The following is a 24867-nucleotide window of genomic DNA, read 5'->3' as shown; positions in this document are numbered from 1 at the left end:
TATTTGGGGAAGACTTAGAGAAGTTGGTTAAGAGTCTTGGGGAGAATAAGATCTGTCCTTTATTCTGGACAAACAGAAGCCGGTGCGGTCCAGGAAGTATAGTCCAGGATGACAATCAACTTCCCAATTATTCAGATTTAAAGGTTAGACTCAGTCCTTTTGACAGGCTAGGAAGTCCAAAAATGGAAACAGCCAGTCCATCCAACGAAGGTTGATTGGTCTTCTTCTTGGAAGTGTCTGTAGACCCAAATTCCTTTGGACTGATGGGTTCTAAATGTAGTACCGAATGGTTACTCCCTAGAGCCTGCTGCTTGGATTCACAATGCCTTCATGGTTTTTCCATGCATTCTACTTGTCAGGAAACTGGCTGTTCAGTTGATTCTGAAGAAACTACAGTACTTACAAGCAGTGTTCCCTGTACTATGCAAAACGCAGGGTCTTGGTCAGTATTCTGTTTACTCTAAGATGCCAAAAAATATGGTTCTTACAGAGCTATCCATGATTTGAAAGGATTAAACAGAAACTGCATATCTCTCATTTCTGTATGTTAGCACTCAGGTCCATGATAAGGTGAGTTTTTCAGCTCTAGATCTTTCAAAAGCATACTTTCATATTCCTATCAAGGAAGATCACTAAAGATTTCTCCATTTCTATATCTTGGAGAAACACTTCCAGTTCAAAGCGCTTTCTTTTGGTCTTGCCATGACCCCAAAAACTTTCACCAAAACAATGGTGCTGGTGGCAACCTTCTTACAAAGGGAAAGGGATTATAGTCCATCTTTAACTTAATTGGTTCATTGAGGCCACATCTTACCAGAAGGGCCTTTCAGTGTCCCACAGAGTAGTACAGGTTTTAGAAGGTTTGGGCTGGCTGATCATTTTTGCCAAGAGCAAGCTTATTCCTTACCAGTCTCTAATACCTAGGGGGCCCTCTTCAGTACCAAGGTGGATTGAATCTACTTGATTCCAGTCGTGTAGAAATTACTTGCTCAGGGGTTTCCCAGGGCTTGAAATTTTCTGCAGCTTCTAGGTTCAATGGCAGCCATCTTGCCACATGCATCTTCTACAGCAGTGGTCCCCAACCCTGTCCTGGGGGCCCACCAGCTAGTCGGGTTTTCAGGATATCCACATGAATATGCATGAGAGAAAATTTGCATGCACTGCCTCCATAACATGCAAATTTTCTCTCATGCATATTCATTGAGGATATCCTGAAAACCCGATTGGCTGGTGGGCCCCCAGGACAGGGTTGGGAACCACTGCTCTACAGTATGCTCTTCTTTCTTGTTTATCCTCATATTCTCAGCACTGCGATGTTTGCCTGCCTCTTCTGTAGTCAGTAAGACTCAGTCTCATGAGGAGGTCATCACTGGTGAATTTGCAAAAGGGGAAGAGTCTGGAGTCTGTGCCATGATTGTTGCTTATCATCAATCATATACTCATAAACCCAACCTATAATTTTCATAAATTTCTCTGCAATATTGACATATATATTTTTTATGTTCAACTTCTATACCCACAAATGGAAAAAATGTTTTGAAGTGAAAGGTGGTGATTTCATGCACTGTTATGGCAGGAACCATCCAGGTTATCCCATCCCTTGATATAATCATAAACTCACCAACCTTATCCTCTTATATTATCAAATTTGTGCCACATGCTGTGAAATTTGTGAAATACTGTTATACTGTATAGCCTAAGTTAACTTATTGTGTTCATCCTATGCCGTACTCGGCTTTCTTGATTTCAAACGACCACCAAATAAACCACTACTAAGCTGAAGACGACTCGCCGGAGTCTTGAATGGTGGTCTCAGGAGGCTTTTGAGCACATATACTGAAATTAAGGAAGAAGGCATGGCAATAGGACATGAACAACGGATTGCAGTGATATAGTAACTCCTGAAGAAGGATTTCATTCGAAACTTGTACAAGTTGGGATCAGCGATGTATTCATGAATGAGTGGAGGAAGATGCCACAATCTTCAGCTAAGTAGTGGTTTATTTGGGGATCGTTTGAATATAAGAAAGCTGAGTATGGCATAGGATGAACACAATAAGTTAACTTAGGCTATACAGTATAACAGTATTTCACAAATTTCACAGCATGTGGCACAAATTTGATAATATAAGAGGAGGAGGGTTGGTGAGTTTATGATTATATCAAGGGATGGGATAACCTGGATGGTTCCTGCCATAACAGTGTATGAAACCACCATCTTTCACTTAAAAAATGTTTTTCCATTTCTGGGTATAGAATTTGTACATAAAAAATATATATGTCAATTTTGCAGTGAAATTTATGAAACTTATAGGTTGGGTTTGAGTATTTGATTGATGGTTTCAAATCCTCAGCCAGTGCAAGAAATCCTGTTTTCAAGGAATAGATGTTCTAATTAAACCATGACCAGAGTGTCACTTGTATGTCTTTCCTCCTTAGCCTCCGTTAGGTAGAATGGAGTCAGGATGGGGCAGAGGTGGTAATGAGTGTGTGTGAGAGAGCCAGAGTGGGTGAAAGAGGAGGGAGAGTGAGGATGGGTGACAGTCGTAGGCAGTGAAGGTGGAAGGGAGAGTTAGAGAGAGCTAGAGGAGTGAAAGGAGAGAGGGGGTAACAGAACCAGAAACAATGATGGGACGGGAACGAATCTTATTCTGCTCCCTCTAGCCTCTCTCTTAATCCCCCCCCCCAGTCTCTCTCAAATCCTTCTACCCTATCTCCCTGAGCCTTTCAGTCCTCCCATTCTGTTCCCATCAGACTCTCTCTCAATTATCCCACCTGTTTCTCAAGACTCTCACCTTGTCCCCAGCAGTATCTCTTAATCCTCCTACCCTGGCCCATCATGTGTCTCTGACCAGCATTTTCTTTATCTCCCCTTATGCTCTGCCAAATATCTGTCTTTCTCTCTGTCTCTTGTCCCCATCGCTCTCCCTCAGTTAGCCCCGGCATAACATTCCCCAGACCTCTCAAGAACAATGACAGGAGCTCCGCGTCTCCAACGTAAAACACCTCATCCCACCCCCCACTGTGCTACTCTGTTCTCCCCACTTACCTTCTGGGGCTGATGCTGAGGAAGAGGATAAGGTCGGGTGCTGGTGGAGGGGGGGGGGGGGGAAGAGGCAGGGAGCAGATGGGGAAGAGAAATGGAAGGTCAATGGAGGCAAGGGGTAAGAAATGTGGAGGATTGCGATGGATGATGTAGCAGAACAGGAGTAGGAGGTGGAGGGCATAGAAGACAAAGGATTGGAAGTGTAGGAGAGAGGAAAATTGAAGAGGAGTGGTAGGTGTGAGAAGACAAGGCACTGAAAGGAAGGCAGATGAGAGGTAGGAGCTGAGAAGAGAAATGGGAAGGAAGGTCAGAGAGTATTGGGGATGTAGCCCAGAATGGAGGGAGAAAGAGAAGGGGGACCTGTGAAGGAGGAGATGGGTGGGAGAGAGTTGACTGGGCATGGGGGCAGAGGGAGAGGACCCTGGATTTGATGGGGGGGGGGGGGGGTGTGGCAAGTGTAGGAATCCAGGGAGACAATGGAAGAAGGAAATGAAAGTTAGAGCATAGGAGAAAAGGGGAGGAGGAATAGAGAGAGGACAGTGTGCAGAAGGGGAGAAGAAAACAGGAAGAGAAAGTACTAAAATATCTGCTCAGAGAAGAAAAAGGGAAAAGGACACCAGGAGGAATAAAGAAGCAGAGGCGGAATTAAGAGAAGATGGAGAAGAAACCGCAGAGGAAGAGGTTAGAAAAATATTTATATTTTAATATTGGCAAGGATTTCCTGCCTTTTTGTTTTCCTGTACTAAGCAGTCAGTCTAAAGCAAAAGGATCCGTTCTTCTAATTCAGTGGTGTAAATTAAGGTTATTTTCTGAAAGGAGCTGGGAGTGGGGGGCTGAGTAGGGCAGGGACTGTGCTGTGCTATGCCACACTCTGAGAATCTCCCTCTTAAAAATGAGTTCCCCCTTGGCAGCCTCTGAGTGAAACGCTTTAGACTTTCAGGGGAGATCTGGAAGCCTTTCTCCAGGCAGCGCCAACGTGAAGGTCACACAATCCGCTTTACGTGACTAGAGATTTGTTGTTTTCAGAGACCGCCTCTTACAGGCAAGCGACTTTGTTTTACGCTTTTGACTGAAATTATGAATTACACTTTTTGTTCAATTCGAGAAAGCTTTATTGACATGGCACTTTGTCCATGCTGCAGGCCTGCAGGATGATTTTCAAAAGGGAAACTTTCTGTGGAGTTTCCCTGTGGAAATTTGGGCAGACGCAGGAATGCGGGTACTTTATACTCGGGTATTTTGTACCTGCGTGCTTTTTACCTGCCTTAAAATAGATGCGACGGGTAACCTATGGGAAAGTGCACAAGGGCCTTTCAAAATGAAAGCCTCCTCTTACCCAACCTCACACCTTTCACTGCTGCAAGTAAAAGTATTTTTACCGCAGTGTAGGGGGGAGAGAGGGCAGTTTTTATACTCCCACTTTCTCAGGTAAAACGCTGTTTTACCTGCCAGGATAATTTTGCACATTGTCTTCCATGTCCTAAAAGGGCAATAATTATAAAGGACAGAAGAAACATAGCGTGATGGTCAGTATTGTCTCTGGACGTATTACATTTGTTTGTAGCCTCTTCTGCTCCCACTGTCTGTCATGTGTATCTTCTTCACAGGCATCATGGTAAGAATGATTTACTGTATTTTCTGAAGGGGCTTAAAAATGGATTTAAGTATTATTGGCTGATTGCCTTTTCTTTTCCAGGCACACAGTAACGTACATGTACTGAGAAACTTCAACGTGAGTGGGTCTAGCTGTGTCTCAGATCCGGGTAATTGGATATCTCCCCATCAGATCTGGAGTATGCTGAGTTGGTGTCGAAGCTGAAACCACCCAAGCGAGCGAAACAAGCCCCAAGCGTGCACTCTCCACCACAACCGTGGGAAGAAATCATGCCCTCCTGGTCTCTAGCCATTATAAGGGTAGATCTTTTTCAGCTGCACTGTCAGCTCACTACATAAGGCCACTATTCTCAGGCCTCTGGCTCATGGCAAACGTTATTTCGAGTTCATCAACTTCCCCACCAATTCCTCCAACCAGAATATTGGGGAAAGCTCTACTCTCGGTATTGCTGCATCTCCCACCACTTCAGCAATACCACAGTCCATTTCCAAACACAACCCAGGCGACCCGGTGACTTCCACAGCGGATGCAGAAAGTGTCCTCTACAAGCTTGATTGTGCACTGACAAAATACATTTAGAATATCCTGAGGCATCCAGGCTAGACATTGAGTCTCCGGCTGAAGCTACTGCTGCTGTCACAGCCAAAGGTTTAGCGTCAGCATCTCAAATCGCCTTGGACCCTTAATGGAAAAAGGCAGAATATTCCCATTCTCGGGATTCTCATCAGGAAAAATTGACTCTTCCTCTTCCTTTTCACTCTATCAAGCAAAGGGAGAGAGCAGTGTAAAAAAAAACCCCCAAAACCCAACAAAATGTATCTGCAAGAAATAAAACAAAACTGGGTCCATCTGGCCATTTTGTGATCATCTTGGATTGCCGTGTCTCAGAATATTTGTTTTTATGATACTGTTCAATAAACCGTGATTATCTTCTGCTACCCTCTTTCCAGATGTCAGAATTAAATTAGGTGAGCTGACCCCTAAATATTTTACAACCAGTCTGCAATTCTTGGGACAGTTTACAACTTTCACTTTTATAGAGAGAATTTTAAGATCCATAAGGAATTTCGAAAGGAGAGAGAGGATTTTACATAGGAGATGGATCTCATTATGAGTATAAGCGAAATGCCCTCAGGCCTGTGAAAATTAATAGGAAACAGAATCAAACCAAGAAAAAAGGAAAATTATACAGTGTCATATTTGGCCTTGATGAGTTCATGTTGGCAGAGCACTGCAGTAAGATAGAGCCATACTTTTTTTTTTGTTTTTTTTTTAACGGTTTTATTTGTACAATTCCAATGATGCTGCCAACTTATATATTTACATTCAGAGGTCAAAGGCTTGACTCTTAAAGCATTTATCTCTTGTATATTGTGGTAAGATCTTGTTTTCTGCAATTCTCTTCATCCACAAACATAGCCTACTTTTCTTCTCTTTGACCCTGTGCCCTCCTGTGCTTTCCTTTACATTTGGCCACGTTTGTGTTAGAGATATGTGAGTCTGGGAAAAAAAGAAAAGTTCAGCAAGTAAAGTGCAGTGCCGGGTGGAGAACTTGGGTTTGATTCTTGTGCCTGGGTTCTGCTCCTTTGACTGGCTTAGCCCAGCATGCACAGTACCTGGAAAGGAGTCTGAGCCATTACTCAACGGTGGCACCTAGTGGTCAGGCTGTGAGTTCCAAATTAGTTGGGTTCTTGAGAGAGTCTGTGGTTTGTGGCCCTCGATGACGACTGTCACTGTGAATGCTGGACTGAGGTGTAATAGGGGATTATAGAATGGGGGAAAGTTCCTGGGTAGATGCAAATGAAGGCTTATGGTGCTGTTGCCCAAAAAAAGGTCAATTCTAGTTCAGCTGAAAAACCCAGAGGATCAAGAAGAAACTACAAACTTAAAAAAAAAAACAAACCAAAAAGGTTCATCTCCATCAGAGCCAGCTGAAGTTGTGCATGCCACGGAGGCAATGTGCTTGATTCCTAGGAAGAAGGGGTCTGCTGCTACTGCGGTGACCTTGTACTGGAGCAGCACTGGTGGTAATAGGTTTGACTCAAAGAACATTTTTTTTTACAGAAAAATCCAAAGCACATCTGAAAATCCATTCACTGAAGAATTCAAAGTGGATTTTTTTGGTTCAGAGGATTTTCAAAAGATTCCAATTGTATTTTTTGAATTTGCTTCATATTTTCTCTAAAACCTCCAGAAAAAAATATCAGAACTTCTCTAACAAACTTGAACCACACTGAAATCAACTTGGTTTGAATAAAGCTTAGAACTGCTTGTACATTTGGAGTGTCTGCTCACCATAGTCCTGCTATTTTCTCATTTTTTTTTCGGCGTGTGTCATTCTGTTCCCTCTTATGATAGACATGCACTGTTGTTGCTTCTGTTTGGCCATTTGACCATTTAGCTCCTTTTCAGTTATGTTATCAATATATTATATTTAATTAATCTTAATTCCATGTGTGTACCTGCATTTGCTGCATCGTCTTCCCATGTTTTTTTTTAATAAGTTTGTGGACTGTTGTAGCAGAATTTGTTTCCGGCATATATTTTAAATTGTTTTTTTCTTTTTTAAAATTGTTTCAGTTTTAGTAATGTTTTTCTTTTCTTTTTTTTTTCAGGGTGATGTTGGACCCCAGGGATTTCCTGGGACACCAGGTGATCTTGGCCTGAAGGGGGAGAAGGTGAGCTTATTAATTTTTGCTACATTTGAGAAAGTTTATACTTGTTTCTTTTCTAAATTTAAATAGCTACATTAGTTTAAGACCATTAACTTGAAATAAATGTGTAGTTGGGTCCAAAAGTGTAGGTACCCCTGTTCAGATTGTATTTTTCAATTAATCTGTAAGTGAACAGAAGATGACACAACCTCTGCATGGTGAACAATTAACCACAATATCTTTCTGCATTTCTTAATACAAAATTACTATTTGCTGATTTTAACAGATTGAAAGTAATAAAACAGTGAATAATATGGCATGTTCAAAACTATGGATACTTTCCAGTTGATTCATTACTACTTTTTTAAATCATTTTTTTTTTTTAGTTTTATATTGCAATTTTAAAAATTAACATCCAAAGCTACCTTGTTGATTATAATGCAAGGAAAATGGACAGTATAAAGAAAAAAAATACAAATAGAAATTAAATAATCATATTGACTTTTTTAAAAAAGTAGTTAAGGCCCAGAAAGTTGATTGATTTCTTGGGCCCTCAGTTAGGTGAAGACAATTCCACGTTTCAACAAATACTCTGACCCTTCTAATTTCTCAGGTTGTGGTTGTGCTGCCTACTTTCAACAACCATGGGCTCCTCTAAACAGCAACTGTCTAATGACCCACCAGCAACAGTACCCATGCTGCAGCCAGCGTCCCCTTACTGCTGCTAACAGGATCCTGCAGGCCTCACCGCTATTTCTAATGCTGCATCTGACAGTGCATTCCCCTAGGTGCATGCCTTGCCTACATTTAAAGGGTCTTCGATGGGAAATTTCCTCTTGGTGTGGTCCAATAATGTCAGCAGCCTGGTGTAATTTAAGGCCAGTCTCTCAGCTGATCCTTGCCTCAGCAAAAGGTCTCCAGCACTAGTAGTTTCTTCTCATTGCCTCGCATTCCTGCCTTGCCTTGTTTCCCTGTCTCTATCGCCTATTCCTTGCCATCCTTCTTCGGTCTATCTCCCTTGTTGCTAGCCTGGACTGCCTTGGACTCTGCTTGATTCCTACATGCCCTGACCATTCGCCTGGACTTCACTTTTGCCCCTGGCCACCCGCCCTGACCACTGGACTACATCTGTCTGCCCTTTGCCTGCCTCAACCCTAGCGGGTCTCTCCAAGTCCTACCAGCCCCCAGAACCTCTGAGGAAGATGGCTGGTACAGGTGAAGATATATGACTAACCTCATCTGAGGGTGTATCTACTACTGCCTGCAATCTATTTCTCAGTGGATCAGGTAGTATCAACCCTGCAGTGGCCCAAGGGTTACACTGAGCATTTGAAAATTAATATAATTCACTCTTACAAAGCAGGGAAAGGTTATTAAAAAAAAACCCCAAAAAAACTCTAAATGCTTTCTGCTTGCAATTGCAACTGTCAGAAACATTGCTAAGCAATGGAAGTTACATGGAACTGTTGAAGTCAAGGCAAGATCTGGAAGACCAAGAAATATCTGATAGAAATGTCTGAAAATTAGTCAGATCTGCAAAATAGAACCCACACATCACTGCAGGCAACTTGATGAAAAGTTTAGCTGGCACTGGAGTAGCTGTGTACACAAGTGCACAGTATAGTGTTGCTTACACAACAGTTTGCATAGGAAAGTTGTCAGAATAAAATATTTTTCTACAGTCTCATCAGAAAAGTCACCATCTAAAGTTTGCAAAACAAAACCTTGATAAGCCTGAAACGTTTTGGTACAAAGTGCTTTGGATTGATGAAATGAAATTTGAACTAATCGGCCCCCAACCACACAAGATACTGTAACTTCCATTTCTTAACAATATTTCTGATAGTTGAACTTGCTAGCTGGAAGCATTTAGAGATAATTTTTATAACCTTCCCCTGCTTTGAAAGAGTGAATTACAGTATCTTCATTTTCAAATGCTTAGATGGCTGTTTAGAGGAGCCCATGATTGTTGAAAGTAGACAGAACAATCACAACCTGAGAAAGTTAGAAGGGTCAGAGTATTTGTTGAAATGTGGAATTGTCTTCACCTGTCTAACTGAAGGCCTAAAGAGTCAATCAACTGTTTTGGTCTTTATTAATAACTTAAAAAAAAAGCAATAATGAATCAAATGGAAGGGTATCCAGACTTTTTTGCACATGCTGTAGTCACAGTTTTATTATTTTCAATGTGTTAAAATAGGCAAGCAAATAGCAATTTTACATTAAAATTGCAGAAAATGCTCATGCTTAACTTTATACCATGTAAAGGTTATCATCGTTCTGCTAAGTTAGAGATTCCTGGAGACATACCTAAACACATGACTATAAAGTACAATATACAGTGTGTGAGAACTAAGACAATTCTTACCTTTAGGGTGATCCAGGGATTGGAGTGAGAGGCCCTCCAGGACCTCCAGGGCTTCCAGGAACTACTTTTAAACACGATAAACTGGTAAGTTCCAACAATACTGATGATGGGCTTGAAGGGCGGGCATTTGTAAAGGCTGTTTCTGGATTTCCCAATCTTCCAGTGGTTTTTTTGTATTAAAAAGATAAGTGCAGTATGGCTATTAGAAGTATTAATTGCATGTAAAATGTTTTTCAAAAAATGGACATTATTAGACCCATGATTAAAAGATAGAGCTATATCTTTCTTTAAATGGAGCTATGTTATACCCGTATGTGGTTTGGTTGTAATGCTCCTCAATAAAGAAAACTCCAGTGCATGAAGGTCTCTATACTATTTGTGTATATAAAACGAGTTTGATAGTTGCACTCCATTTTGCTGATTTACTTAAGAACATAAGAACATGCCATACTGGGTCAGACCAAAGGTCCATCAAGCCCAGCATCCTGTCTCCAACAGTGGCCAATCCAGGCTACAAGTTCCTGGCAAGCACCCAAAAATTAAGTGTATCCCATGCTAGTAATTGCATGGGATACACTTCTTACCTTGGGCTCACTGGTCCTCAGTGCTTAGTAAATCAGATCCTCCACCGGCGGTGGAGGATCTGATTTACTAAGCATTTTTCCCTTACGTGCAAAATGGAGAAAAAAAGCCTTGGTAAATTGGGCCCTGACTGTGGAGGATTTAAAAGCCAGTTTAGGTTCCTTATAGAAAGGAAACATATCCATTTTATGCTTTTTAGGTCTGTTTCTTTATGATGTCATAGTATAATTTATTCTCCAAAGTTATTTCTATTATTGCTGGGAACTATTGGATTCAACTCTCCTTGTGTTGCTCTGCATACATTATACATCTTCCTTACCTTTTATTCTGTCCAGTCCCCACTACTTTCCCTCTCACACAATCCAGTGCAATAATGTGTGTATCTTTAATATACTGATCCCACAGATACTCAGGGAATGCTGATGTGTTATCGATGTTGGAATCTGCTCATGGTAAAGTAGGATGCTTTTCCTGCCTGACATCAACATTTTCTGCTCTTTCTTTCAGACCTTTATTGACATGGAAGGTTCTGGCAGTGATTTGGAAAGTATACGGGTAGGTATTAAATTGACAGAAAATAAAATTAACATGTTCTTCAAAATATATTTGCAGTACTGGGGTTTCTCCCTGGTTCGCTTATCTGAGGATATAAAGATATGCAAAGTTGCAATAAGGATTGCTGTCTGTGTGGTGCTGACTGTCTTTCACTCCTGTTACTTCCTAATATTTTCACTGCCACAATTGGACTGTATTCTTAGTCTCCTGTTCTTGGGATTGGGATTGTTCTTGGTAGTTCTGTATCCAAGGTCTCTCAGTCTCAGAACTAAAGATAGTCAAGCTGTACCCAGGATCTCTACCCTTAGAAACGGGGCTGATTGTACCATGTCCTGGGTTTTTCACGCCCACAACTATGGCTAACACTGATGTGCCCTTGCTTTGTGACTCCAAACAATAGTGAGACACCAGCACTCCACCCAAATGCCTAGGGGATGTTCAATGGTCTTCATTCTAATGCACATGGGGAGAAACTTAAAGATCAAAACATATATACCCTGGAAGAAAGATGAGCTATAAAGACATTGAAATACCTCCAAGGTATCAATACTCAGGAAGCAGGTGATTTTAAATGGAAAAGAGACTCTGGAACGATGAATCATGTGATGACAGTGAAAAGAAGTAAATTCTGGAGTAATCTAAGGAAATATTCCTTTAAAGAGAGAATGATGGATGCATAGAAGAACCTCCCAGTGGAGTTGATAGAGACAAGGACAGGACATGAATTCAAGAAAGCAAGGGCTATAAACAGGGGACCTCTGAACGAGTGGTAGGGATTGTAGAGCTGAGAAGATGGGCAGACTAGATAGGATGTATAGTCTTTTTCTGCAGTTATGTTTCTATGAATCCTAACTGCAGCTCACAGAATAGAAAGAAATGCCTTCTAAATGATAGAGAGGAGCTGCCTGTGAGCTGCATGCCTCTTCTGACTATGAGGATATTAAGCTAATGAATAATTTTAAACCATGTTTAGGGTCTCCCAGGTTTACCTGGTCCTCCAGGGCCCCCAGGTGTTCCAGGATTACCAGGAGAGCCAGGGAGATTTGGAATGAACAATACAGACCTTTCAGGAATCCCAGGGCTCTTCAGCAGAGATGGTGTTCAAGGACCCCCGGTAGGTATATTAGGTCCATAAATGTGAGCAAAGAGTGTGATTATTCAACTAGAATTAGGGATAATGAAATAGTTCCTAAGAGGTAATCATTGGGAGGGTGAGGGGAAAAGAGTAAGGGAGTTGCCAGGAGAGTGGAAGACTGTGAATTCACTTATGTTGGGAAGGGTGGTTAAAAAAATGTTTGTGTTTCTTAAAGGTGCTAGATAAAGAAAATGTTATACTTTTTATTATTCAGGAGTTGTTAGAACAATGATTTATATGTACCTTTCAACATTAACTATAACTGTTGTACGTTTGACAAGAGCAGACGGTTTACAGAAAGTCCTGCATGTCCTCTGTTGGTATGTCTGCGACTCACATAAGGAAAATTTGCTATGTTTTCCAAGATTATTTCTTTTTCTCTGAGGACAAGCCATTCATCCATCACTCTAATGCTAGAAGTCTAAAACAATAAGATAGGAGAGTTAGGGGTAGATTTTCCACTTGTGCGAGTACTTGGAATCACCAGTTTGCAAACACTGCTTGTTTGATGCAGGGAAGGTGGTTTGGGGTACAGTGGCAGGGATGTACCTCGGAAGATAAGCATCTTTAAAAATAGGATGGCTTATATTCATCCAAAAGGGGTACCTACAGTTAACCTCAAGGCCCTTTTGCATTAGTCCTAGTATAAGCCCCTTTTCTTTCACTGCATACAGCTCTGATAATCACAGTTTTTTGTATCTAAAAAGCACACTGAGAAGCAATGTGCTTTCCAGCTTCTTTACTGATAATTGATCAGATGACAGAAGAATATTTAAAGCTCTCAATTCAGCATTTAAATAAAGTCAATAATAAAACAGCAGAAAGACTAATAAACTTGTGACCTCACTCTTCTAGTAAAGTCTCCAGATTCTTCTGGAAGCACGCTTCTTAGCACTTGATCTCTTTCTTTTCCCAATTACCCAGATTACTCAGATTGAAAATAGTTCAGTCCTCTTTTTCCAATTCCCAATTTTATCCCAGCTTTCTCTTCATTTTGAGACGACATGACTTGAGACCCAGGTAGCTATCACAACACAAGTCCCCATCCAAATCTCTTCCCTGAAGTACCAAATGGGCACTTTCCTCTCAAGTGTAACACAGCTGAGTGAGCAGCAAAACACAGACCTCAAATACTCTCGGCTCATTTAGTAAGGATGGAACATGACTCCACTTCTTAGATGAAAACCTTCATTCCTTAGGCTCTATCTAGATGAAAGATGCCTCTTCCCAATAGAATGGAAAACTGATTCCCTGGCACCAAGGGTACTCAGTTCCCAGTGGGAAAAACAATAGTCTTTTGACTCCAAAAATAGGGAAAATCAGAGACAGGAAGGGTGGAAAAATGTCCTTGCATCAAAAATGATGGGATATTTACTGACAGAAAAATCAACTGAAGCGTGAAACTTCATTGCATCAGGTCACAGACAGGTCCAAACCCTGAAGGAGTTATAGCCCACAGTCTAAATCTTCCCTTCCCTTGATTTAACCCTACACAGGGTCTCACAAATAGAAGTCTCCCAAAAATGGATTAGAAGAGTAAAATCAGTCGCAAGTAGGTCAGGCTGAACAGCTGACCTGCCAAAAAAGAAAACATACAATCCTTCTAGAATGAATTAGAAAAATGAATAACAGGAGTCAGAGAGCTTCTGCCTTCAGGAAATCCACACTCCAAAAATGGTGACTGGTGGTGATGAACAGCTAGTGCACACCATCTGCAGTGCCCACATTGGGGGGGGGGGGGAGGTAAACTCAAACCTCTTTTTTTTTTTTTAGTGAAAAGCTCTGAACTTCCCCAGCTAGTTAGTACACTCCTTTTAGTAAGGAAACCACAGGTTCCTGCCATATGCATGTTATTTTCTATGAAAAAGTCCCAACACAAAAAGCAGGTGCAGGCATCCATAAGCATTTTTGTACCAGTGACTTTCAAAAGGAAAGTGCTCCATTCCAAACTTCTGAGGTAGGAGTAAATTTATTTGGAATTTGGGGCTCCTTGAAGCAAATAAATAAGAGGCACAGTATTTGGATGGGCAGAGTGCATAGCATTCATAGAGTTCACCTGTACATTCCAAATACCCGTTTTGAGTGGTGCTGAACATTTTTTAGAGTTTGCCAAATATTTCCCGAATATTTTCTTTTATGACAGTTGCTATTTGGCAAAATCTGAATGTCTGCTGCTGTTCGTCCTTCAGAGATCACAATGATTTTTGGTGAATCTGCCCCACAGACAGTAGAATTAGTCAAATGCATTTGAATTTAATGTGATAAACTGAAACGTCTTCTTGATTTTAAAGGGACTTCCAGGACACCCTGGACAGGATGGGATAAAAGGAGAAACTGGAGCAATGGTATGTATTTGGAGTTCATAAAACAGACTTTTGTCCTTTCATTTTACATACTTCACTTCTGATTAGTGTCTTTTGGAAACTAGAAAACAGTGGTCCGTGTTAATTCTGATAGCTTCTCACTGAAATACTAATTAAAGGGCCTTTAATAACACTTTATGACTCATCATTTTCTAAATGCAGCAAATATAAATCAGAGATCTGCTGTGTGTATATATATATATATATATAAAACTCTTTAAATAAAATGCCCTTAATTTATTCAGATACATTTTATCCTGTTAATGACTTAGCCAGATAAAATTCATCCAGTTAAAGGGGGCCAGATATTCACACCTCGGTGTATGTTCAACTGACTTGAAACTCCTTTAAATATCAACCTCCTAATAATTAATGGCATGAAAGCAGTCTTCCATAGCATTTAAGATCAAGTGATGGTGCTGTTAATAGCTGCTTTTTAATCTGAAACAAGCACAGCAGAGGGAATGGGTCCCCTGGAAGCAGAGTTGGAGGTATTGTGATGTGATGGGAAGTAAGGTGAAAAGAGCAGGGCTCTGATTGGGAATGTAGTAGACAAAGTGGAACCATATTGTAATATATATATATATAGCGAAGGCAGCAGGATTGCACGGTGAGATATGTCAAAGGAAGTGGAACTGCCTTTGGTATAGTGCACAGTATGTTGGACTTTTTTGTGGGGGTGCAGTGAATGAAAGGTGGGAGGGGGAGAAGCATATTTTTATGGTATTGCAAAAGTGGTAGGACTGCCTTTGGAGATATAAAGATTTTGCTACAATTTAAAAATTAACTTTCTCTCCACTGTAGGGTCCACAAGGTGACTTTGGCCTCCCTGGAGCTCCAGGACCAAAGGTGTGTGTGGTTCATTCTCACAGAGCCTTCTTTGGTTACAGCAGTTTCAAACGGAATCCTTTCCCTGCTGCTTTCTCCTAGCAGTACAGCTCTACTAGGGTAGAGTCGTTTTCAGTTGCTTTGAAAGATTGACCATTTAACAGGGTGAACTTCTATTTCACACATACATTGATTGCATTATTATTTCTCACGCTGCAAAGAAAATAATGCATTTTACTTATACAAAATTAGAATAAAAACCCTATTTTCTGAATGCTGTATATTTTTTTTTTTAACACAATACTTTTTTAACTTAAATTGTGTTACTTATTTTCAGAAGGCTAAAATTATAGGTCAAACAGCCAGATCTTATAGTTCACATCTAGCTACTGAATCCAAAGGTAAATAGAGGAGGAGATTCTTCTAGGGGGGCTATTTTCAGTATGGTGAATAGTTTGAACTTCCATGGGTAATCATTAGCCTCTTATTTGCATATTTATAATGCACAACCATATTTGATTTCAACATGGCCACAATCAAAATGATTTACTGTGAGTTTCCACTTGTGCTAAATCATTTATAAATACCATGGTCATTCGTGAACATACTAAAATGAATTAGCTCACACATGAACAATAACGCTAGGAAATTGGTCCCTAAGCAAGTACTTCTCTCTTTTTTTTTTCTTTTTTTTTTGCAGAAAAAACTTAAGTTCCTAACTTTGGAAATTAGGATCCTAAATTGGCCCTTTTGAAAATGTACTAGGGGAAGTAGAAGGTCAGTGGGCAAAATGAAAAGGAGATTTCAAGGAAAATAATCTTTTTGTTAGGAATAAAGGTAAGAGTTAAAAGAGACAGTTATGATTTTCTAAAGAAGTAGCTGAAAAAGATTAGCATTCATAAACTATAACATATCAGTGAAAGACGAAGACAGATGACAATATCTGTAAAAATTAAGAGAAGCTGGGAAGGTAGGCAGGAATGAGAAAATTCAAATAGAAGAAAAAATAGCAAATATAATAAAATGGGGGGAGGGTGACGACTTTTCTTTTAGATATGTTAGTGATAGAAGGAAGCGAAAAAGTGGCATTTTTAGACTCAAATGTGAAGGGGAGGAATATGTAGAGGCTGATGAAGAAAACCCCAGAATATCTTAAGGGACCAGATCCAGAGATCAGGGGCCCAGACCACTTTTAAGTCCCAGACAACAGGGAATCCTAATCTGGGTAGAGGCCCCCGGGAAGGTATATATATAGCCAGGCCCAGGAGGGAAGAGGAAGCTGCAGGGAAACAGTAGGAACCTTAGGAAAGGTCCAAACTGAGAGACTAATTTATGATACTGCTTTTTTTTTATAAGCTGCAATGATATGCAGAGTTGTTTTTCTGTTGTGAATTAATAAAAGTTCATGAATATCCGGTCAGAGCCTAGCCTGTATCTATGCTCTGGCCCTTCTGTGACTATACATGGTGCCACATCAAATCAAAGGAAACCCATGGGCTCTGACCTGGCAACTTTAATAAAGAGTGGTAAGTAAGAGGACTACCTCTCAGAAGCTACTCACTGGAAGGCATTTCTTTCTGAAATTTTGAACAGTTGACTAAGAGCATCCTTTTTAATTTACAGGTCTTGGGAGAGCCCAGAGTACTTGAAATGTCTTGAAATCTTGTCTTGAAATCTTGAAATGTCTGATTCACCTAAATAATTTTATGGCTTTGCCTATTTATGCTCTTTGAATAGACACTGTAAAAATGTCATTGGATCAACCATACTCAGTGCTTCTTGCAAATAAGATGAATATGAAATAGTGTCCAGACACCTTTAGAAGTTGACCATGTCCAGTTCCCATATTTGAACGAGGTGGTTGAATCCGCTTTTAAGAGGTTAATAAAGCCTATCCCTCTAGCCCTGAATCTAAAGCTCTGGACTTTATTGGGAAGCACATTTTCCAGCATAATTGATTACTAGGTCTTCATGACTAACTACTTGCATACTTTATGGAATGAAGTGCAAACGTTTGCTCAGTTTTACCCTCAAGAAAATACTAAATGGTGTTGCCTACCTTATTGTTAGAATGGCAGAGTGAGTGACGCATCTAATCCATTCAGGCTATGATGTATTTCAGCTAGCAATGAGTGCTTGATCTGTGGCTATTGACATCTGCAATAGTCATGGCCTTAATCTTCAAAGAGGACTTTAGGATAGGTTCACTTGCTTACCATGCTTGGGAGACCCAATTGTTTTAAAAATGAAAGTTAAGGAAACTATGGATTTTATCAAGGGTCAACAGATGCCCCTCTCCAAATACTCTCCACTGCTATGTCTCATTCTCCTCCTGCTCCCCAGATGTTCCATGATGGATTTCCTTGGAAGTCATGTTTTACTGAAAAAATGTGGTTCCAAGGATCCTCTTGCAACAAACAAAAGTGCTAGAAAGGTTGCCAGTATAAGAAAAAGAGCTCGATGCCCTTCATGGATCAGGTTTCAGAGTAGGTTCAGCGATATGGACCATTTTCCTGTCCATATTATTATTATTATTATTATTATTATTTCTCTAGTGAGAGGCTGAGGGTTTGTTTGTTTTTTTATTAAAACTTTGGTCCTTTGTCACCTTAGACAAATGATTCTCCAGATTGTTAAGCATGGATACAGAGTGCACTGCTTAGAAAACCTTTACATTAGCTTCACTATACTCTCCCACAAAGGCTCAGTCACTACCAAGACATATAAAATTTGAGAATCTTCTCCCTCTCACAGGCCTACATGGTTGAAGCTGTCGTACCCTAAGAGAAAGGGTGGAAATTTTCTTCCAGGCATTTCCTGGTTTACAAGATGAAGAGATTCAATCGTATCCTAGACCTAAGGATGCGAACCTCTATCTCAAATGAAAACATTCAGGATGGCTTCCTTAGGAACTATTCTGCCCCTTCTAATTTGGGAAGACTGGCTATTGTTAGGGCAAAAAAGCTCTGGCTGATTGAACAGCTCTAAAGGGCTTGCTAGCAGTCTAAAGCCTAGACTTGCAACCTCACCCCTCAGGATCAGATCGGTCCTCGGGGCTTCTGTAGGTATGCTGGGACTCCAGGAAGATGTTTTTGTCAATTCAGTGGATAGAGGGCCAAGCTATGAGAACCCTGAAGAGAGCTGTGAAGTCGTGACTCTTTGGAATTGTGAGGTTTTTTGCCTGAAAAGAAGACACATTGAAGTATTGTGTAATTGGATAACCTTGCCTGTACTGGATCTGCGCTGTGATTATTTCTGAATCTGCTTGTTATTTGAATCTAAACCTATGTTTGACCCTGCAAAATGTAAGCCAGAATATGTTTATAATTCTGTTGTGTGTTTACTCAAAGCCTAGCCTGAATCCTGAACTGAGTTGCATGGGACCACAACATGACAATTGTATTCTCTGGACCTTAAGAAGAGTTACAACCTGACATGAATAGTACCACATGTATTTACCAAATGTTTAGCAGTCATTCTGCTATGTTTGCACAGGTTATTATGTTTGTGTTTCCCCATCTAGACCATTTGATATTAAGAGCATGTCTTACGCAGTAGCAGAGAAATAATTGGATACCACATTCCTGGGGTTTCAATTATTAGACTTTGTTATAAATTACCCCAAATCTAAGCCTCTTCTGTCACATTTATTAGAGTTTGCTGCTGGACACAACTCAGGCCAAATCCTCTAATCCTGAGTTGTAAGTGCAGGATGACAGGGGAGATAATTCAGAGGCACCAGATGTTAAACAGTTGAAAATGAGTCACATAGCCAGTTAGCCACAACCATACATGTCATGCTCATGGCTCATTTTTGCACGAGGTAAATCCAGTGAACACAATTGTCAGTGGACTCAAGCCATCAGAATCTTCATGACCGCATGAAGGTCCCAGGAAAGCTCAATTTGTATGATGATACCTCTGCCATTCCACTCTGAGTGTTTACCTTTCCACATTCCAGAACACTATATTATGCAGACCACAGATAACTTATGATGAAAAGGTCAGTTCCTAAGGTCTGTGGTCCATCCAAGATAAAAGATTAACATTGGAGATGAGTGCTAATCTGAATTTTCTAAAGACTTTCATAAATCAAGGGAACAACAAAATTGTTCTAGTATAAACTGATAATAAAGTACTTATGTTCTATCTGAACAAATGGAGGAATGGGATCCTATCTTCTCTTTGGGGATGGAGTCAAAGTGTGAACCTGAATGCTATCTCATAGGATTTAATTTAGAGCCACAAACATCCTAGCAGACAGACTGACACATTATGTGCTAGAGCCATTTGAATGGTCCAATATCAGAATTTGTCAAACAGGATCTTTGAGTGGTAATCTACCTGAGGTTGATCTCTCTGTAACAGTCCTGAACAGGAACATACCAGTCTTCTCCTTCAGGAGAAGATGAGAAGGTAGGCTAACAGAAGACACATTCTCCCTGCGTTGAGAGACATCTTCTATATGCATATTTTCTAGCACCTCTGGAAGCTAAACTTTAAGATATCAATCACACAAAAAAACCCACACACACCAACTGGTGTACTCCAGTACACACCAATGTAAACAACCAAAACCAAACAGTGTACTAGTCTAGAAATTAATATAGCACCTAGAACACCAAAACAAATTTTGTATTTTTTCTATTTTGTAAGACCCTCTATTCACGGGCAGACATTTGTGTGTACAACTCGTTTCTCATAGGGGTCACTATTGCTTTAATCATTAATAAACTCAGTTTTTTGTTTTTCAAAGTTTTTCAAAAAATATTTTTAGGCAATTGCCAACCAAGATAAAAAACGGGTACTTATCCGCACTGAAAAGGTCCCAGGCAACCCTATTATGTTTGATTGCAAGCCCTCTGGGGACAAGGAAATACCTACTGTACCTGAATGTAACCTGCCTTGAGCTACTGATGAAAAGGACTGAATGAAATCTAAAGAAATATAATAAAGCAAATATATCCTAACCTGTGTACAAATTGGCATGTTAGCCTGTGTAACCTGCCGGTTATAACGTGGGCGGTACATTGGAGTTTAATGTGTGATGTACTAAAATAATGTGGAAATGTTAAATTAGTCATGTTAGTACTACTGCTGCATTTCATAGCCCAGTTTTCCCTGTGCTAACCAGCTTAAATTGAAAATGATAAACACAAGGAACAGCCCTCTTCCGTGAAGACTAATTTGGGCTTCTGGGCCCCTCGACACCCATTAAAGACAAATTCAGGTCTCCTAGACCCTCCGTTTTTCATGGCAGATAAATCAGAATTGCAAAACTTATTTTGGAAGGTAAACACAGCACGTTTAGCATCAGAAAGTCCTGTCACACTACACAATGATAAAAGTACTAGCACTACTAGCAATCTCTCACACCTGCTCTTCTTCTGTGGGTTGCTATGATTTTGCCAAAAGATAACTATGGATTGCTGGCGAGTAATAACAGCCAAGAGTGTATGTGAGCAGTAGTCAAAAAATTCTAATGTTGCTCTTATTTAGCCTCAAAGTACATGTTTTTCTCAGATTTATTTCCTCAGAATTTTATGGACTGTATTGTATTTTCCCTCAAATGTATCTTTGTAGTGCTTTTTTTTTTCACACTTGCTGTTATTGCTCTTTCAGTTACCAGCAAACCTGGAATGTTAGATGTAATTGTTTGTTTTGGTTTTCTCATCTTAGGGCAATAAGGGAGATCCTGGAATAAGAGGAATTTCTGGTGAGATGGGCTTGGCTGGACTTCCTGGGCCTATGGGACCTCGAGGGCTGCAAGGTCTGCCTGGACCCCCGGGACCTCCAGGGCCAGTAACACGAGTTGGATTTGTAAGTATTCAGCCACATCTCTAATTATTTGAAACCCTAGCAGTCAAATACCTGACCTAAGAAGATTTTTTTTTTTTATTCATCATCGTTTCTCACATAAAATAATCCTTTACTGCCAGAGTTTCATCAGTCGTCATCATGTGTAACCTTCCCAGTCAGGCCCTTGTGCATAGCTTCCACTAGAATTGGCTTCTCTCAGGTTTAGTCCTACTGTCCATTTTCTCCTTCAGATTATTTTTGTGTTTTTATTTTGTATGTTTCTCTGTGCACCGCTTAGGCCTTTGGTATTGGTGGTTTATAAATACCAATAAATAAATAAGTGCTGCTACACCTGCTCTTCTCTTTGTCTGTCTTTACCACTCTTAATATATTATACTCCTCCTTGGATGAATTTCTTATTCAAAAGGGCAGGTAATAAATCCAAATACATGGTTTATCTCTTCAATTTCTTCTCCTTTCTACCCAAAAATCTTGAAGAAATTGTAATCATTTTCTCATATTGCCACCTCCTGCCTTTCAGATACTTAGGGAATGCTTCACTAGGCTGTTTAAATCCTATAGATATAGAATGAGAGGAGAAATCTTAGTAAGTCAGGCCCTTAGTATGAGCCTAATACTGCTATGGGTAGTCAAAGGACAGATTAGCTCTGTGAAGGAATAGTGTCGGTTGCTCTTGGTTTGACCCAGAGCCATAGTCAGGTAATTTGGCAGCTATGGTCAAGACAAAAAGTATGCCCTCACCCTGTGTATGGCACCACAAACTGGGAGACTTTTTAAAAATGTATTTAAAGCATAAAACTATTATTATTATTCATAATCTATAGTGTGACCTTGGTCCCAAACATGTGACACTTACACCTGTATAGATATGATCCTTAACCTTGACCAGAATTGATTCTTAACCTCTACCCAACTTTTTATTTTTTATAACCTTGTTAAGCAGTAGGATTTGAGAAAAGAGTATGTATTCAGTCTCCGCTGTGAACTTCCTGTGCACAACTTAAATTTAATGCGCATATTCCCGAAGGTGATGTATTCCATTCAGTACACCAAAGATAAAATCCTTATATTCTACTTTTGTTGTTCTTTTCTTTTTTTTGTATTTTTGAGAACTTTATTTAACCAGTGCAACAGACGAATCCATCACAAATCAGATAGTAATACAACACTGTAAAACAACACTTCTATTTCATCATTTTGTTTCCTTTTAGCAGCTGTCACACTGAACAGCAACATCAATGCAGAGCAGACAGCCCGACACTCCCACATCCATACCACGCAACTGAAAAAATAGAATACAAAAATACAAGCATGGACAATTCAAACCCTTATGACAGTCTGTAGTAAAAGGTGAAACTGGGTATATCTATTTCAGTTCCTCTTTATAAGGCAGGGGTGTAACCTTCCAAAAAGCATCCCATGCCTTGAAATAATCCTTATTTAGCAGCTTTTGCTAAAACTGGAATCAGGTTTCTCAAATTCTGATTTGGCATATGCAAAAAAACACATTCCTATTCTTGAACCAAACTTCAGTATGCCTAGCTTAGCCAGCAAGATAGCTCAGCAAATTTGGCATACACTTTAGGAAAACTGGGTGACCAATTCAAACTGCCCGGTAATAATACTTCTCCAGAAAATGGTTTCAAATAAATAACCTTCTCATTAACCGACAAAAGGCCATCCCAGAAATCATATAATTTAACACACAGTATAAAATGATGGATTAGCGAGCTTTCCAATATTTAATATTTAACACACACACACAGGGGATTTAGCTAGGCCTATTTTAAACATTCATTCCAAAGAGTAATAACACGTTTCTTGTAACTTTACATCAACAGATAAGTCTTTTCACCTGAAAGGACTACATCTTTGGTTCTTCCATCAATCTTCTGCTTTTTTTAATCTGAAAATGTAACTGCTGGCCAAATGGAAAAAAATCACTTGAATCTCTGCTTAAGATAATTGAAAATTACAGGGAAACTGTTTAAAACTGTGGAAATCTGTGCAGCCAACTCCCCAGTTAAAAACAAACAAACAAAAAACAGCCACATTCACTAAAGAGCGGAGATGGATCAGGCAGAGTTCAGCAGCACAGACATGTAGAAAGTTATACTTTCCTTTTTGGCAAGACTCTTGAATAGCAAAAAGACCAATTAATATTGGCCACTTTGGAAAGCCCATCCATATCTATTTTAATGAAGTCTTACCAAAATATACAAAAAAAGAATACCAACAAAACACGTTGCACATCAACAAACTAATTCATCCTCTAAATCAGTGGTTCCCAACCCTATCCTGGGGACCCCCCCAGCCAGTCGGGTTTTCAGGATATCCACAATGAATTATGCATGAGAGAAAATATGTATGCACTGCCTCCATAACATGCAAATTTTCTCTCATGCATATTCATTGTGGATATCCTGAAAACCCGACTGGCTGGGGGGGTCCCCAGGACAGGATTGGGAACCACTGCTCTAAATCCAATGTGAACAAAGTGAGATGATGCAATACTTGATGCTTTAAATATGAGAAGCAAAGTACCCACCTGAATGGAAAATGTGAAATTATGAGCACTCTTAAGTATAAAACAATGTCAGTGAAGCACAGTCAGCCATATTAGCCAAAAGCAAACCTGGCCATGGTCCAGAACATCTCATTTGATCAACAAATTACAAGCCAGGTAACCACAAAACCCTAGATCAGTGCATGATTCAGCAGGTGACCTTCTTTCATTATATAGCACACTAAAGCCTGCTTTGCAAAGCTCATCATTGAGTTCTTTTAGAAAAACATATGTAATGAAAAGGTGTATCCCTATTATCGATCTTCCAAAACTTCCAACAAATAAAAATCACACTCTAAGATTAAGGGCATGTCAAACAGTGTCCAAGAAACACTGAGCCTGCACTTTTCAAGTGCAATACTGTAACTTTGCCATTTGAGAAAACTTTAATTTTGGCTGGAAATTCAACTGAAACTTCACAGAACAACTCAGAGCAAATAGGAGCAAGAAGTCTACGGGCTTCAGAGACTTTATTTGAAAAGTCGTTGAACATTAAAAAGTCTCTTTCCTTCATATTCTAATGCTAAATTTTGTTTATAGACCCATGACTTTGTCAGCATAATTCAGTATATGTGCTACAAGTTGCCTTGGCTGAGGAGCATTTTCTCTTAATGGGCCCAGTCTGTGTGCTCACCATAGGCTTGGTTACAGGAGATAGGCCCAAGATTTCTGAATAGCCAAACCTGCACTAACTGCATCAAATCTTGGTCTTTTACCTGTTCTGGAAACCTTTGTTGGAAACATTTCATTCTAGCTTGATTCTCTTGGTCTTCAAAATGTTCCAAAAAAGTTGCATTTTCTCTCTTTAAATTCATCAGTTGAGATGTGAATTGTTCACAGACTATCTCTTGTACAGTATCACGGTTATCCAAATCTTGAATCTTCTCTGTATGTTTCTTAAAACCTTCTTTAATCTTGTCTAAAGAGGACTGCAATTTGGACAAGTATTCCTCTAAAGCTGGTATATCCTTTACCATCTCATCCTTCATCGCCATGAACAAACGCTCCACTTAGGCAGCCATTTTAAGATCCAGGATCTTGATTTTATCCTGTAGAGTACATGTGGCTATTGCCGACATAAGCCGCAGGTGTAGTTCCAGCTACAACCAATTGTCTTAGATAGCCTCCAATAAACTTTGAAGAGAAATAAAAAAAAACCAACAAAAAATGCAGAGGGACAACCTGCAGTTTGAGCCCTTGGGTTCTGGTGGCCAGCAGAACTTAAGCTATAAATGTAGACATGCTAGATCTAGGAGTAGGGACTGGAACCATAGGCACAGGCTAGAACAAGAGGCACTAGCTCCATCATTACTCTCTGCTTCCACAGCAAGAGTT

At 40.0% G+C, this 24867-nt stretch overlaps 1 protein-coding gene across 1 annotated transcript in view; it reads left to right on the top strand.

The window, feature by feature from the left end:
* The window catches only part of COL18A1 (collagen type XVIII alpha 1 chain), a 352734-nt gene that overhangs the window by 134503 nt on the left and 193364 nt on the right, over positions 1-24867 (top strand). The window contains exons 10-16 of the mRNA XM_029606745.1: positions 7277-7339; positions 9690-9767; positions 10773-10820; positions 11794-11934; positions 14247-14300; positions 15123-15167; positions 20826-20966. Of these exons, the coding sequence (XP_029462605.1) occupies positions 7277-7339; positions 9690-9767; positions 10773-10820; positions 11794-11934; positions 14247-14300; positions 15123-15167; positions 20826-20966 (570 nt within the window). The remainder of the gene's footprint in view (positions 1-7276; positions 7340-9689; positions 9768-10772; positions 10821-11793; positions 11935-14246; positions 14301-15122; positions 15168-20825; positions 20967-24867) is intronic.

The sequence above is a fragment of the Rhinatrema bivittatum genome, chromosome 6, assembly GCF_901001135.1.
Source record: "Rhinatrema bivittatum chromosome 6, aRhiBiv1.1, whole genome shotgun sequence".
Classification (NCBI taxonomy): Eukaryota; Metazoa; Chordata; class Amphibia; order Gymnophiona; family Rhinatrematidae; genus Rhinatrema; species Rhinatrema bivittatum.
The sequence above is the reverse complement of the archived record's forward strand: the minus strand, read 5'-3'. Positions and strand labels throughout refer to the sequence as shown.